The sequence below is a fragment of the Cryptomeria japonica genome, chromosome 6, assembly GCF_030272615.1.
Source record: "Cryptomeria japonica chromosome 6, Sugi_1.0, whole genome shotgun sequence".
NCBI classification, from domain to species: domain Eukaryota; kingdom Viridiplantae; phylum Streptophyta; class Pinopsida; order Cupressales; family Cupressaceae; genus Cryptomeria; species Cryptomeria japonica.
The window spans coordinates 204,714,959-204,729,633 of NC_081410.1; the positions used below are offsets into that span (position 1 = coordinate 204,714,959).

General features: G+C 31.3%; 1 protein-coding gene across 1 annotated transcript in view; it reads left to right on the top strand.

The window, feature by feature from the left end:
* The window catches only part of LOC131069813 (uncharacterized), a 28,714-nt gene extending 15,675 nt beyond the window's left edge, over positions 1 to 13,039 (top strand). The window contains exons 6-11 of the mRNA XM_059222010.1: positions 4,749 to 4,905; positions 5,391 to 5,630; positions 5,724 to 5,910; positions 10,646 to 10,686; positions 10,847 to 10,909; positions 11,714 to 13,039. Of these exons, the coding sequence (XP_059077993.1) occupies positions 4,749 to 4,905; positions 5,391 to 5,630; positions 5,724 to 5,910; positions 10,646 to 10,686; positions 10,847 to 10,909; positions 11,714 to 12,847 (1,822 nt within the window). The 3' untranslated portion in view covers positions 12,848 to 13,039. The remainder of the gene's footprint in view (positions 1 to 4,748; positions 4,906 to 5,390; positions 5,631 to 5,723; positions 5,911 to 10,645; positions 10,687 to 10,846; positions 10,910 to 11,713) is intronic.
* The last annotated feature ends 1,636 nt before the right edge of the window (positions 13,040 to 14,675 follow it).

The following is a 14,675-nucleotide window of genomic DNA, read 5'->3' on the forward strand; positions in this document are numbered from 1 at the left end:
CTATTAGAAGACTAGGTCGTTTTAATTCTCAAATTTTCAATCAATACTTTAACTTTATTTTACATTAATTGTTGCTAAAAATCTCCATTTAAAATTTTTAGAAACTCCCCCTCCATAAATATGCTACATTATTGCACATCCCTTCTTCCTGGATATGCTAAACTAGCACTTGCACCAAAAAGGAGGTGCAATGGTTTAGCCGATAGCAATATATACAATATATGCTAGAATGTGCTAATTAAAAAAATGTGTTGTTTTCGAAATACAATATGTTTTCAAAACAAAATATATTATTGTTATAATAAAATTTGCATATGTTGATACTAAATATTTATGATATTCATTAAATTATATTATTAATATTTATTATATTATTATTATTGATTAAATTAAATTTATTTAAAATTTGAATATAGTTAAATTTATAGAGGTATAGATGAACCATTAATGAATTTAATGAAATTGAATAATTTTATTTACTATAATTAAAATATTAATTCAATAATTAAAGTATAATGAGATTGTTGTATCAAGTTGTCATTGTGAACTAAATATTAGAATTCAATTTTGGGAATCTTGTGGAATAACTTTCTTTAATAATGAAGACCTTCTCTACACTACCAACATACCACTAATTTTGCCATAACAGTATATCTTACAATGTGCTAATTATTAAAAAGAAATTATGAGCAAAAGTTGGGTACAAATCACCACCATTGATACTGTTATATTTGCAATTGCTTCCTCTTTATCATTATAAATAATTTGGATATCATATTATTGGTGTTAGACATATCATGTTTATAGTTGACATTATGGTTTTATATGGATGATGACATTTATGGACTATCATGATGATGAATCCATATTTGATTATCTAAATATGCCTATGTTATATGTGAGATTCATATTTTTTATGATGAATTGATGGTATTTCGTTATGTGCTAACTTCAGTTTATGGTTTTATTTGGGACGATGTCATACCACTCATTCATGAGGATTGGCTCATGCTCCTTAGCCCATTGTTTGAATCTTTGGATCATTGGTTCTTCAGTAGACAAATCTGTCGTCAAAGAAATATAATTTTCCAAGGCATCGTTCAGGTAAGTTCTTATATTTCTTATATATTTTTATCTTTTAATTTAATTAATCAATATGTATCTTATTTTTAAATTATATATTTATTCTCTTCATAGAGATAATTTATTAGATTCTAAATTTCAAATAGTTAATATATATGTTTAAGGGTGTTTGTTGGGATTTCTTTGCACATGCATATTTGAGTCAATTAATTATATTGCACTTTGATAACGGTTGTAATGGAGGGAATTGGGTATGTATGTATGCATGTATGTATGTATAAATACATACATGCATACATACATACCCAATTCCCTCCATTACAACCGTTATCAAAGTGCTAAATGAATTTTAGAGATATTAAATCTAAACTTGCAAGAAATCTTTTTAAAACACTAAAAATTAATATATTTAGAATGTGGGTCTCACTTGATGTACCAAAATGTATCTCCTAAAGAATTAAAATGAAACTAAAAGTTAAAAAAATAAAAAATGATAATCTAAATCCAAGAAAAGCTCACATAAATACTTAAAGATATAATCTAGTTAAGTTGTGATGGAATGTGATTGCTCAATGTTCACACAACATTTGTACAACATATAACTATAAAATCCTTATACGATGGAATAGAAAAAAAAGAGTTAGAATTATTTACTTTTCAAAACGAAGATGGAAATTTGAGATCAATTCTCCTAATTTGTATGATATTTGATTTATCACTCTAGAATGTGCATGCATAAGTCAAAAAGATAAAAAAATTTGCTTCACGATTGAGAATGCCATGTGGGTAATTAATCAACTATTTTGAAATGATAATTTATCATTTATTTTGTATATGTAATTAATTATGTATGTATGCGATTGGAGTTTGATTAACTAATAATAAATTATTATTTAATTGTGGAGTGGTGTTAGTAGATGAAAATGAGAAGTAATTGATTAATAATTTATTTTTTCCTAATTCTTGGTAAAAAATTTAATGTGATGGGTGACGTTGGCATGACATGCTCCCCGGTTTCACATGAAACATATTTTTACCATAGTTATGAACCGATGAGGCCACAAATAGGGGACCTCATCCCCACACTTCACTTATTCAAACCCGTGAGCACAATGGCCTAGTAGGGGTTTGAACCTTATTGGTCGCTTAACCAACAAAAAATTTTAACCATGACACTACACATTCGAAGACATTAATAAATTAATTAATTTTTAAAAATTAAATAACTAGTTGATAATATTTAATTAGCTAGTATACTTGATGACATAGCCCACTTAATTAGTAAAAAAATTAATGCATGCGGTAATGTTAAAAGGAATTAAATGGGATGAACTTGATATGTAGAATTATCAAAACAAGTCTAGTATAATTTAGTTGTCTACACCTTGACATAATCATAATTTGTATCTCAATTTACATTATATTTCACACATAACTTCACAAATATTAACATTATAAAAATGTTCTATACATCAAGTTGATACACAATAGCTAGGATGAAGAAAAACTGGTCCAAAATTAAATTTCAAATTTTAGGGTTTATTTTTGCATCTTGAAGTGATCTAGATCATTTCTATGTATGTAAAACCTAACTAATTATATTTAATGTGGGCAAGATGAGAAGAGATAAAGATCAAATTATATGTCAACTCTTAAGTAGAATCATAAAATTTATATAGTTGTTATTGCATAGCTGAAGGATAACATAGCTAAAGGAGATGTACAAAGAGTAAAAAATTGTACCAATTTCTATGTGTGAAATATAATACTACCCATCATTTATATATGACTCAATCAATGTAAAAATTTCTATTGATGCTTCTTTTTAGTATATATTGTTCCATCGAAATGTTATTTTAATGTAAAATTTGTGTTTATATATGTACTTCACTCCAACTACTTATTTTTTCAAAAAATATATATACCTCTTACTCTATTTATACTAAAATAATTATATACCCATCAATTATTAGTTCCCTCACAAACATGGACATTATACAACCAAAAAATCGAAATCAATAGACTAATCACAATAATTTAATTTTTGTGTCCTAAACCTTCAAAATTAATCTTCTAATGTTATGATACTGTGTAAATGCAATTCTTATTATTTGAGTTAACAATTAAACATTTTCTATCAACATGTGTATGTATGTGTGAATGTCTTGCCTTATCTTTTCTAAATATAAATGATTCATATTTAGCTTTTAATTAGCACACAATAACTACCATCTACAATTTCCATTGTCTTTAAGAACACTAATATTGAAAGAACTTGTATAATTTGATGAAGTGTTGGAAAGAAAACTCTAAATATATCAATATTTAATTAAAAGATAAATAAATATATTACTAAATCTTTAATCAACATAAATCAATTATATAATTTAATAATTCTACATATATAATAACATAAAATTAATGAGAAAACTAAGAAAAAATGCCCACCCATATGTAGAATTTAAAAACACTACATATTCTTATATTTAAATTTTTTTATAATATAAAAGTGAAAGACTTGGCTTGACAATTACTTTAATATATTGAGTTCAAAATACAAAATCAATGTTATGCTATTAATCTAACCCTCAAAAAACTAGTCATATTGCAATGGGAAAAGAATCAAAAGAAAAAATTGTAGACTATAGAAGATATTTGAGAGCACATTTATCTTTGAATTTTTCATTAGTTGGAAAGAATCAAAAGAAGAAACTGAGCTATCTGAGTGAACAACTTGGAAAATTGGAATAGAATTTTGTCCAGAAGCAATGAATGAAATATGATAAATGAACTGAGGGATCACTCCTTTTCAATGGTGTCATTTGTCAATGCATTGAAATATGATGAATGGAATGAGGGATCACTCCTTTTCAATGGTGTCATTTGTCAATGCATTGAAATATGATGAATGAAATGAGGGATCACTCCTTTTCAATGGTGTCATTTGTCAATGCATTGAAATATGATGAATGAAATGAGGGATCACTCCTTTTCAATGGTATCATTTGTCAATGCATTTAAATTCAATGGTGTCGTAGCATTTGTCGTTTGTCAGTGCATCTAACTTTAATGGTGTCGTAGCCTGGATGTTCCTCCCATTTTCCCTGTCTATTGCTGAAATTTTCTTTTGCGTGCAAAGAGAGTAATTAGCTTCACTAGCGTAGGCTAGAAATTCCTCTCATTTTCCACAAATATCTACTCATGCATTATTAATTACTTGTAAACTATGTAATTCAAATATATAAAATATATTTACTTTTCTGAATAGGACACCATTAAGAGGACCATTGTGGACTGACATTTTAATTTTTATAGCAAAATATATTGATAATCGAGTATAAAACACCATATATTCTACAAGTCAACCGCTTTTATTTCTTAATTCAATTAAATAAAGGTACTTGATCGAATCCATGGTACAAGTTAAGTTTATCATTACTCTACTGGATCCGGATATCAATGATAGATATTGGAGTTATGTGAATTGTTACTTGATCATAACTTTTAGGCGTTGTAATTATGATAACAAGTGTGATGGGGCTAATCATAATAAGTATTGGGTCATTGTGAATGTGATTAAAGATCTTTCCAAAATAAAGGAAATTACCTTGTTATTCGAGTTCAGTATCTTGTTTCAGAGTTTGAGCTTAACTCTTGTTTTTCAGTATTCAGGCTTTGTTGAAGGCTTGGACCTGGGCTACAACATGGGTGGCAATCTCAACCGAAATGAGGCCTCTAGCTGCGACAATTGGAAAAGCGAACGAAAAGTCTAGCGGACGCTGCACAGACATGGTTTCACAGACTACATGGAAAAACTGCATGGTAGTAAAAAGTCGGTGTCTCAAGGTTTCGTTAAGGGATGGAGCAATAACCAAATTACTCTGTTCGGGAAAACTTGGAAGTTGGATGAAGATTTGATGGCAGAGGTCACAAGCTTACAGAAGGAAGGAACCAAATTCTAAAGAGATTGAAAGTTTGCGGTGGAAGCCATTAAGAACTTCCCTAAAAGTGATGAAGAGAGGGTTCGGCTCACCAAGAAGGACAATGTATCTTACTACCTCCCTCAACAGGTAAAGACCTTTTGGAGAAAGATGTTAAGGGTTTTAATGTAATACTTGAATGTTGATGATAGGTTTACAAAGGTTTATATTGCTATTTTAAACCATTTCCGCCATGACTTAAAGATCTCTCTGCCATTCTATTTAACCTCTTCCCTAAATGAGAGCTTGGCCAACCATGCAAAAAAACCCAAATCCTATCCCATAGCTCACCAAGGTCTCATTCTGCTCATTTATGAGCATTTGAAGAAAAAAGTTAGGGTTATTAAGGAAGATCCTCTAGTGGCAAATGCCCACATTTCAGAAAGTTATGAAGCTTCTGAGTCTAACGATGATTTGTCTAAAACTCCTCCTCATAAGAAAGGGAGGATTGGTGGTGATGACAAAGAGAACACATACGTGAATGCAGGTTCAGAGAAGGAACAGGGGAAGGCGGTTGAGGATGAAGCGGAGAGTGAGAAGAAAGAGGTCGCGGACGAGGAGGAGAATGTGTAGAAAGAATATGTTGAAATCTCCGAGAGTAGGAATGAAGCTCAGCAAACAACAGAGGAAGCTAACCCTAGGTTTGTGAGCTCTATGCAGGGTATGGAAATGGTGGACTCCATTTTGAACACTGGCAGAAATAGTACTTTGGAATTTTTCAATTTCCAGAAATGGGTAATTAAAAATATTTCCAGTATTCAGAATAAGCAGTGTGATTTGGATTATAATCTTCAGAATTTGATTAAGGAAACCAATACAGGGAATAAGGATGTTGAGTTGGATACAAGTGAGGCAAATGATGAAAAAGAGATGCAGGATTGGCCGAAAAAAGAAATCATTAAGGGAGACTTGAAGCATCTAGAAGATGTGATCAAAACCATCAAAGATAGGGAGAAGTTGATAATGAAATTATTATCAACTGGATTACTAAAACTAAGAAAGCCCTTAAGAAATTTATGAATCATAGCTTGGAGGTTTTGAAGGTTTCATCTCAAAATATGAATGCCCATGTTGATTGTCTGGAGAGGAACCAGCAGAACAAAGAGATGGTGATCATTGATATGCTGACCACCAGCCCTACTCCTCAATCTTCCAAACGAAGAACAAGGTAGACTACTGACGAGTTCAAGATACAGACTAAAGACGTCCATCAGAAGCAGGATAACAAAGACCTGAGAGAAGCTGCTAAGGCTATGATGATGCTAGTTAAGAACACAGAAGAATCTATAAAAGTGTTTATCTGAGATGTAATTTTGTTCTTTGTCGGCCAATCTCTTGTTGTCTTTTTGTTGTCTTTTTCCTTAGCTATTTTTTTTTGCTGGTCTTTTGCATCTTTTCCTTATATGTTATGTTTTCTCTTGTCTCTTTCATGCCTATCTTTTGATTATGTAAGTGGGTTTCGGGTCCCTTAAAACCTGGTTTTACTTAATCAAAAACAAACAACAAATAGAAAATTGAACCATTTCCTTTCAACATGCACACATTTGATTTGAATTCAACAACTCATCAATAACAGCCTCTCTTTCTTTCAACCCAACATTCAACAAGAATCTACAAAAAGATTTTACAATTTTTATACACACGGGAAGAAAACTCAAACATTCAAAATTTAATTGTAAACAAGAAGAAGATTATCCAACCTTCAAAGCAATCCAGGAAGCGAATTTGTGGAATAATCCCAATCTTGCAAACCAAACCGAACTCCAAGTTCCTCTTCCAAAATGGTTTTCCAAATTTTTACATTCAAAAATTTGTCTCCCTCTTCCCGTGAACTTATAGGAATAGATGGGAAAAATATATTTCAACCTAAACTTTTAGGTTAAATTTTTTTCCCAACCAATCAGAATAAATCTATTTAAAAAGTAAAGGAAATTAGATTTTACTTTTTTCCATAAACAATTCTTTTCAACAATATAAAATTCAAAAGTTAATTAAAAAGGTAAAAAGGGAAATGCCTTTATTTATTTCATTTCTATTTTTCATGATACTTTCTTTCAAAATAAGCATTTAAAATTTAAATGGAAAGGCAATTACTTATTTCTTTTCCAATATAATAATACTTTAACACAATAAAATAATTCAATTTAACCATTTAATTCTACAACCTCATTTATTTAATTAAATCAATAAACTCAAGAGAATAATAATCAACTAATTATGCCAACACAAAAAAAGCATCACTCAATTAAATAACTATTTAAATAAATGGAACCACACAAAACGAGGAATGATCATACGACAACTCCCAAAATAAAAGTACTAAAATACTCATACTCGCATACCGATCAAACGGAAACACGTCTGACTGACAACACTCACACGACTGTAACTGTGGGTCAACTTAGGGTCCAACAACTATCTCCTCCACTCCCATCGGACAAATAAGGCACGCTCATACCTGTGAGACCAGGTGGAGTCGATACCCCGTACCTACTTGGTATGTGTACCTGCAATGCCCTGCATCAACGAACCACACACGCATACAGAAAAATATATGAACAGAAATGACTCGCACACCAATGAAGGAGAATTGTGGTGTTCCCTGTCTCACCGAAGTGAGTGAAGGAAAATCATCCCCTCACATCCCATACACTTGAAAACACGCAACATATAAATAACACATCACACATATAAGGTAAAAGTGTCAGTCCATGACAATAATCCATAAACATAACATTAATCATAAGTACTGAAATACTGCATGAAAGCATACACCACAAATCCAGATAAAGCATGAAATAACATCTCATAAAGCGTGAATCATATCTAACAATAATGTCCCACTAAACAGTCAACTAGAGTCAAACATAAGTACAAAAAGAGTTTGATCGAGGAGGGGTACTACAAGACCTTTCTTCCTTTATTGGATCAACCCAGGAAAGCCCATTAGCAGGTCATATTTTTTATATATCTTAATAGTATAATGTTATTAATAATACTAACCTACCTTCAATCCTAAACCCTAACCATAAGTTATCCCTAACCTTAACCCAAACATATATTAACCCTAATGTTTTTCAAACACTAATTGTAATTTAAATCTAATCATAATTTAGTCCTAATTTAATTCTCCAAAAGGCAAACATCTAATGGTGCATATGTTGATACTAAATATTTATGATATTCATTCAATTATATTATTAATATTTATTATATTATTATTATTGATTAAATTAAATTTATTTACAATTTGAATATAGTTAAATTTATAGAGGTATAGATGAACCATTAATGAATTTAATGAAATTGAATAATTTTATTTAATATAATTAAAATATTAATTCAATAATTAAAGTATAATGAGGTTGTTGAATCAAATTGTCATTCTGAACTAAATATGAGAATTCAATTTTGGGAATCTTGTGGGATAACTTTCTTTAATAATGAAGACCTTCTCTACACTACCAACATACCACTAATTTGGACATAGCAGTATATCTTACAATGTGCTAATTATTAAAAAGAAATTATGAGCAAAAGTTGGGTACAAATCACCACCATTGATACTATTATATTTGCAATTGCTTCCTCTTTATCATTATAAATAATTTGCATATCTTATTATCGGTGTTAGACATATCATGTTTATAGTTGACATTATGGTTTTATATGGATGATGACATTTATGGACTATCATGATGATGAATCCATATTTGATGATCTAAATATGCTTATGTTATATGTGAGATTCATATTTGTTATGATGATTTGATGGTATTTCGTTATGTGCTAACTTCAGTTTATGGTTTTATTTGGGACGATGTCATACCACTCATTCATGAGGATTGGCCCATGCTCCTTAGCCCATTGTTCGAATCTTTGGATCATCGATTCTTCAGTAGACAAATCTGTCATCAAAGAAATATAATTTTCCAAGGCATCGTTGAGGTAAGTTCTTATATTTCTTTTATATTTTTATCTTTTAATTTAATTAATCAATATGTATCTTATATTTAAATTATATTTTTATTCTCTTCATGGAGATAATTTATTAGATTCTAAATTTCAAATAGTTAATATATATGTTTAAGGGTGTTTGCTGGGATTTCTTTGCACATGCATATTTGAGTCAATTAATTATATTGCACTTTGATAACGGTTGTAATGAAGGGAATTGAGTATGTATGTATGTATGTATGTATGTATATACATACTCAATTCCCTCCATTACAACCGTTATCAAAGTGCTAAATGAATTTTAGAGATATTAAATCTAAACTTGCAAGAAATCTTTTTAAAACACTAAAAATTAATATATTTAGAATGTGGGTCCCACTTGATGTACCAAAAAGTTAAAAAAAATAAAAAGTGATAATCTAAATCCAAGAAAAGCTCACATAAATACTTAAAGATATAATCTAGTTAAGTTGTGATGGAATGTGATTGCTCAATGTTCACACAACATTTGTACAACATATAACTATAAAATCCTTATACGATGGAATAGAAAAAAAAGAGTTAGAATTATTTACTTTTCAAAACGAAGATGGAAATTTGAGATCAATTCTCCTAATTCGTATGATATTTGATTTATTTGATTTATATCACTCTAGAATGTGCATGCATAAGTCAAAAAGATAAAAAAAAATTGCTTCACGATTGAGAATGGCATGTGGGTAATTAATCAACTATTTTGAAGTGATAATTTATCATTTATTTTGTATATGTAATTACTTTAATATACTGAGTTCAAAATACAAAATCAATGTTATGCTATTAATCTAACCCCCCAAAAACTAGTCATATTGCAAAGGAAAAGAATCAAAAGAAAAAATTGTAGACTATAGAAGATATTTGAGAGCACATTTATCTTTGAATTTTTCATTAGTTGGAAAGAATCAAAAGAAGAAACTGAGCTATCTGAGTGAACAACTTGGAAAATTGGAATAGAATTTTGTCCAGAAGTAATGAATGAAATATGATGAATGAAATGAGGGATCACTCCTTTTCAATGGTGTCGTTTGTCAATGCATTGAAATATGATGAATGAAATGAGGGATCACTCCTTTTCAATGGTCTCATTTGTCAATGCATTTAAATTTAATGGTGTCGTAGCATTTATCGTTTGTCAGTGCATCTAACTTTAATGGTGTCGTAGCCCGGACATTCCTCCCATTTTCCCTGCAACTATTGGTAATCATTCCGATGACAGAGGTGGGGATACTCATTTCCTGATAATGCACAGAAAACAAGACACAAATTTTATAGTTGCATTTCCTGATAATGCAACTAAAATTTATTCCAACAAAAAATTCCGGTGTAAGACAATTCCGGTGGAGGTGTACCCCACAGGGGATAGCCTATTGGCTAATTGTGTTTTCTTCAGACTTATAACTACCTATCATTTTATCCAGATCCACAGGTTTCGACACCATTCTAAAAACCGTTACAAGACTGCCATTCTTGATTCTCCTAGCTCTATACGTTTCATTTCGAGGTAAGATTTTATGATATCTCTACATATTTAAATCGGGCAAAGAATGTATTTTTGGTTTTTTTTCATTCACTTTTTCTGCAAACAGAGAAAGAAACAGTTATTTTCTTTCCTGTAATGAATCTTGCTGTTTGCAATTTCTTTTGATTTTGATAAAATAGTGAAAGAAAATATAGATTTTCTACCCAGTATGTCTCCATCTCTCATGTAGGTACTGTTCCTTTTTCCCATATCAAAAGTCTTAGATAATGGGTTATTGCAGGTTTTGAGCTCTTTTTTTGTTGGATAGCTAGGGCTCACAATGAGTTGGACTTGGTACTCATGGTGGACAGGCTCTCTTGGTTCTAGAGCAGTAAGTATTATAGTTGCCAATGTATATTATAATATGGGTTTGTTAGTACAGATTGAGAGTTAAACTGTGAGATAGGTGAATGCAGCAATGTAACTATGGATCCCAATCATTACTTTGTTGATGCAATGGAACTCAACTCCTTAATGGTAGTCTCTTATTAACTGATATCTAAGTGGCAGGAATGATAAAAAGTTCAGTTGCAAAGGGCTACAGATAGCTTCAAGCAGATCCTTAATAAATTCATCAGTTAAAAAATTAGTTTTTGTCCATAGTTTGAGGTTAGTGAGGCTTTGGACTCCAGCACTAAGCTATGCCAGAATTGCCCAAGCTCAAATCTAAGATTTGGAGAAGTTTTACAGCAGGGTCATGTGAAGGTCTCTGGCGATGAGCCAATCACCTTGAAATAGAATCTCTATCAAAAGTATGGACTTCTCAAGATCTCAAGAAAATAAATTGTAGATTAAATTGTCTATCCTGTAGGAAAAAACAATATAACTCTGTTCTGATTTCTACAATTAGTAAGAACAGCCCAAGCTCTTAGGCAAATGGATATGCACTTGCAGCTGTGAAGCCAACCAATATTAAAGGCTTAAATTTGATGGTCGACCTTCTTGTCAAGTTTTTGTCTTTTACAATTATTCATTCAAAATTGTCTTAGAAATATCTTATTTCCAAAATAATTATGTACAAATTAAATATATATTATAACAATCTTACACAAATGTTCACTTCTTATCCAAAACAGCCCTTACAGTCTTCCAAAATGCCTAAATGTTGTGCATGCGACTTTTTATTTTCATGCAGGGGAGAGTCCAGCAAAATGTTGAAGACTCGGCAATAAAATTCGATAAGCAAAGAGTAGCCCTGATCATAGGAGCCACTGGAATTGTGGGCAACAGCTTGACTGAAATCTTGCCTTTGTCTGACACTCCTGGTGGACCCTGGAAAGTTTATGGTGTTGCCAGGAGGACTAAGCCTGATTGGTCTCCAGAGACTCCAGTTGAATACATCCAATGTGATGTGTTAAACAGAGGAGAAACTTTAGAAAAGATTACTGCTTTGAAGGATGTAACTCATCTATTTTGGGTTTGTTGGGTTAATAGAGAGACAGAGGTTCAGAACTGTGAAGACAATGGAAGAATGTTCAATAATGTCTTAGATGCACTATTGCCTAATGCCCAAAATCTTGAGCACGTCTGCCTTCAGACTGGTTGGAAACAATACCTAGGTCCATTTGAAAATATTCAGCCCCATGAGCCACCCTTTCATGAAAAGCTTCCAAGGATACCTGGACCTAATTTCTATTACACACTTGAAGATATACTATTTGATGCTGCCAAGAAGAAAAAGGGTTTAACTTGGTCCATTCACCGCACTTCATTCATATTTGGCTTCTCTCCTTATAGCTTGGTGAACATCATTTGTACTCTGTGTGTGTATGCTTCCATTTGCAAATATGAGGGGCTTTCTTTTAAATACCCGGGCAATGGGATCACTTGGGAGCAACTTGTGGAGGTATCTGATGCTGAACTGATTGCAGAGCAAGAAATATGGGCTGCTGTGGAACCTTGCGCCAAGAACCAAGCCTTCAATTGTTCTAATGGTGATGTTGTTAAATGGAAAAAGCTATGGAAACTTATTGCTGAGAAATTTGAGCTGGAAATGTTACCATATGAAGGTGAAGGATTTAGTCTGGCTGAAGCAATGAAAGACAAAGGACCTGTCTGGGAGGCAATTGTGAAAGAAAATAATTTACGCTCCACCAAAATTGATGAAGTTGCGAATTGGTGGACTGTAGACTTTGGGCTAAATTGTCCATTTCTGAATCCCGTTAGCATGAACAAAAGTAAGGAGCATGGTTTCTTTGGGTTTCGTAATACAGAATCTTCTTTCCTATCATGGATTGAAAAATTGAAGTTATCTAAGATTGTTCCATAGCTAAAATCAGCATGCATGAAACCCATTACCAGTCAGTAGGAAGAGTGACAAGCCTGGAGTGAAGTATGTTTTATATCTAGTTGTATTGTTCCTGTTGCACCATAAGTAAAATGCTTCCAAATATGTTGTTTTATATCTAGTTGTATTGTTCCTGTTGCACCATAAGTAAAATGCTTCCAAATATGTTGTATATCTAGTTGTATTGTTGTAATTTCCATCCTTCTGAGTTGTCGATAGGAGTAATTTATCTTTGGAATTCTTTCATATGTCTAATTGTTTGTTCTTTGTGAGTCTATTGACTTTTCTTGCTATGTAACTCTCTTTTGTATTTAATAAATTTTTGTCTCTTTTGTTAAAAAAAGAATGAAATTATACTTAATTCATTTTTGAATGAACTATTATTATAGTCAATATAGAAAAATAAAATAATCTACAATTAGATTGAATATAAAATTTAATTGGAACATGTAGAAAACAATTACTATTATTTTAAATCCATTATATTGATTCTTGGCATTATCACACTATAGGCCAATGGGAGCATGGGGTATTGAAAGTGTTCATAGTGTTAATGAGGATGTGGGAATTGAAAGTGTTGATAGTGTTACCTAGGAGAAATCATACCTTCTAGTGTTTGAGAAGTTATTTCACTAAGAGAAAATAAAATTGTAGTATTTTCAAGTTTTCTGCTAGGTTGGTTAGAAGTCCTAAGAATCCTCCTTTTAAGTTTTAGCTCATGTAGCATCGAGATGAATCTCTTCAAGATCTTATCACTCAGTGGTGGCGTGATTGGGGCTCTGCCTATGATACGGCAATGTATACTTTTGTGAAGAGGTTGCAGTTTATGAAATTCCAACTTTAAAAATAGAATAGGTTGTGTTTTGGCAATCTTTCTCAAAGGAAACAAAGAGCTCAAGAGTGCCTGAATGTTATTACTTGACAGATTTAGGACTTTGGATTCACTGATGGGTTGGGCAGAGCTAAGTCTTGGGCCTTCAAGGATTTGGAGGAGTGGGAGCTTAGGGAAGAGATCTTCTAGAAGCGAAATCTCGGATAGATTGGCTTCAGGCGGGGAACCGTAATACAACTTGTAGTCACATAAATCTGTCCACTTAATTAAATGAATACTTAGTATTTATTTGATTATTTAACCATCAATTAATAATTAATTAAATTAATATTTAATTAATTCATCTTAACCCTCTTCTCCTATTAATTAAATAAATTATTCAATTTATTTGATTTAATTCACTTAACCAAATTCAGACCATTAATTAAATAAATAAATAATATTTATTTAATTAAATCTTCTCTCACATTTAAATAAATTAATATTTATTTAAATTCCCCCAAAATCCCACCTCTCACATTTAAATAAATAATTTATTTAAATCACCTTTATCCTCTACCCACTTGCATTTTCCTACAAATGCAAGTTGCACAATTATTTTAAATAAATAATTTATTTAAATCACCTTTATCCTCCACCCACTTGTATTTTCCTACAAAAGCAAGTTGCACAACTATTTATTTAAAATCCTATTTATCCTCACCCACTTGAAACCTTTAATGGTTTCCCTTAAAGTCTTCAAACTTGATGGCTTTAAAGTCTTCAAACTTAATGGCTTCCCTTAAAGTCTTCTTAAGACTTTAATGGTTTTCCTTAAAGTCTTCAAGCCTTTAATGGTTTTCCTCAAAGTCTTCAAGCATTTTAATGTTTTATCTTCCTTTTTCTCATTTAAATAAATTAATATTTATTTGAATATTTATCCAAATGCAAATTACACCATTTAATTGAAATAAATGATTTTATTTTAATTGAAAATAC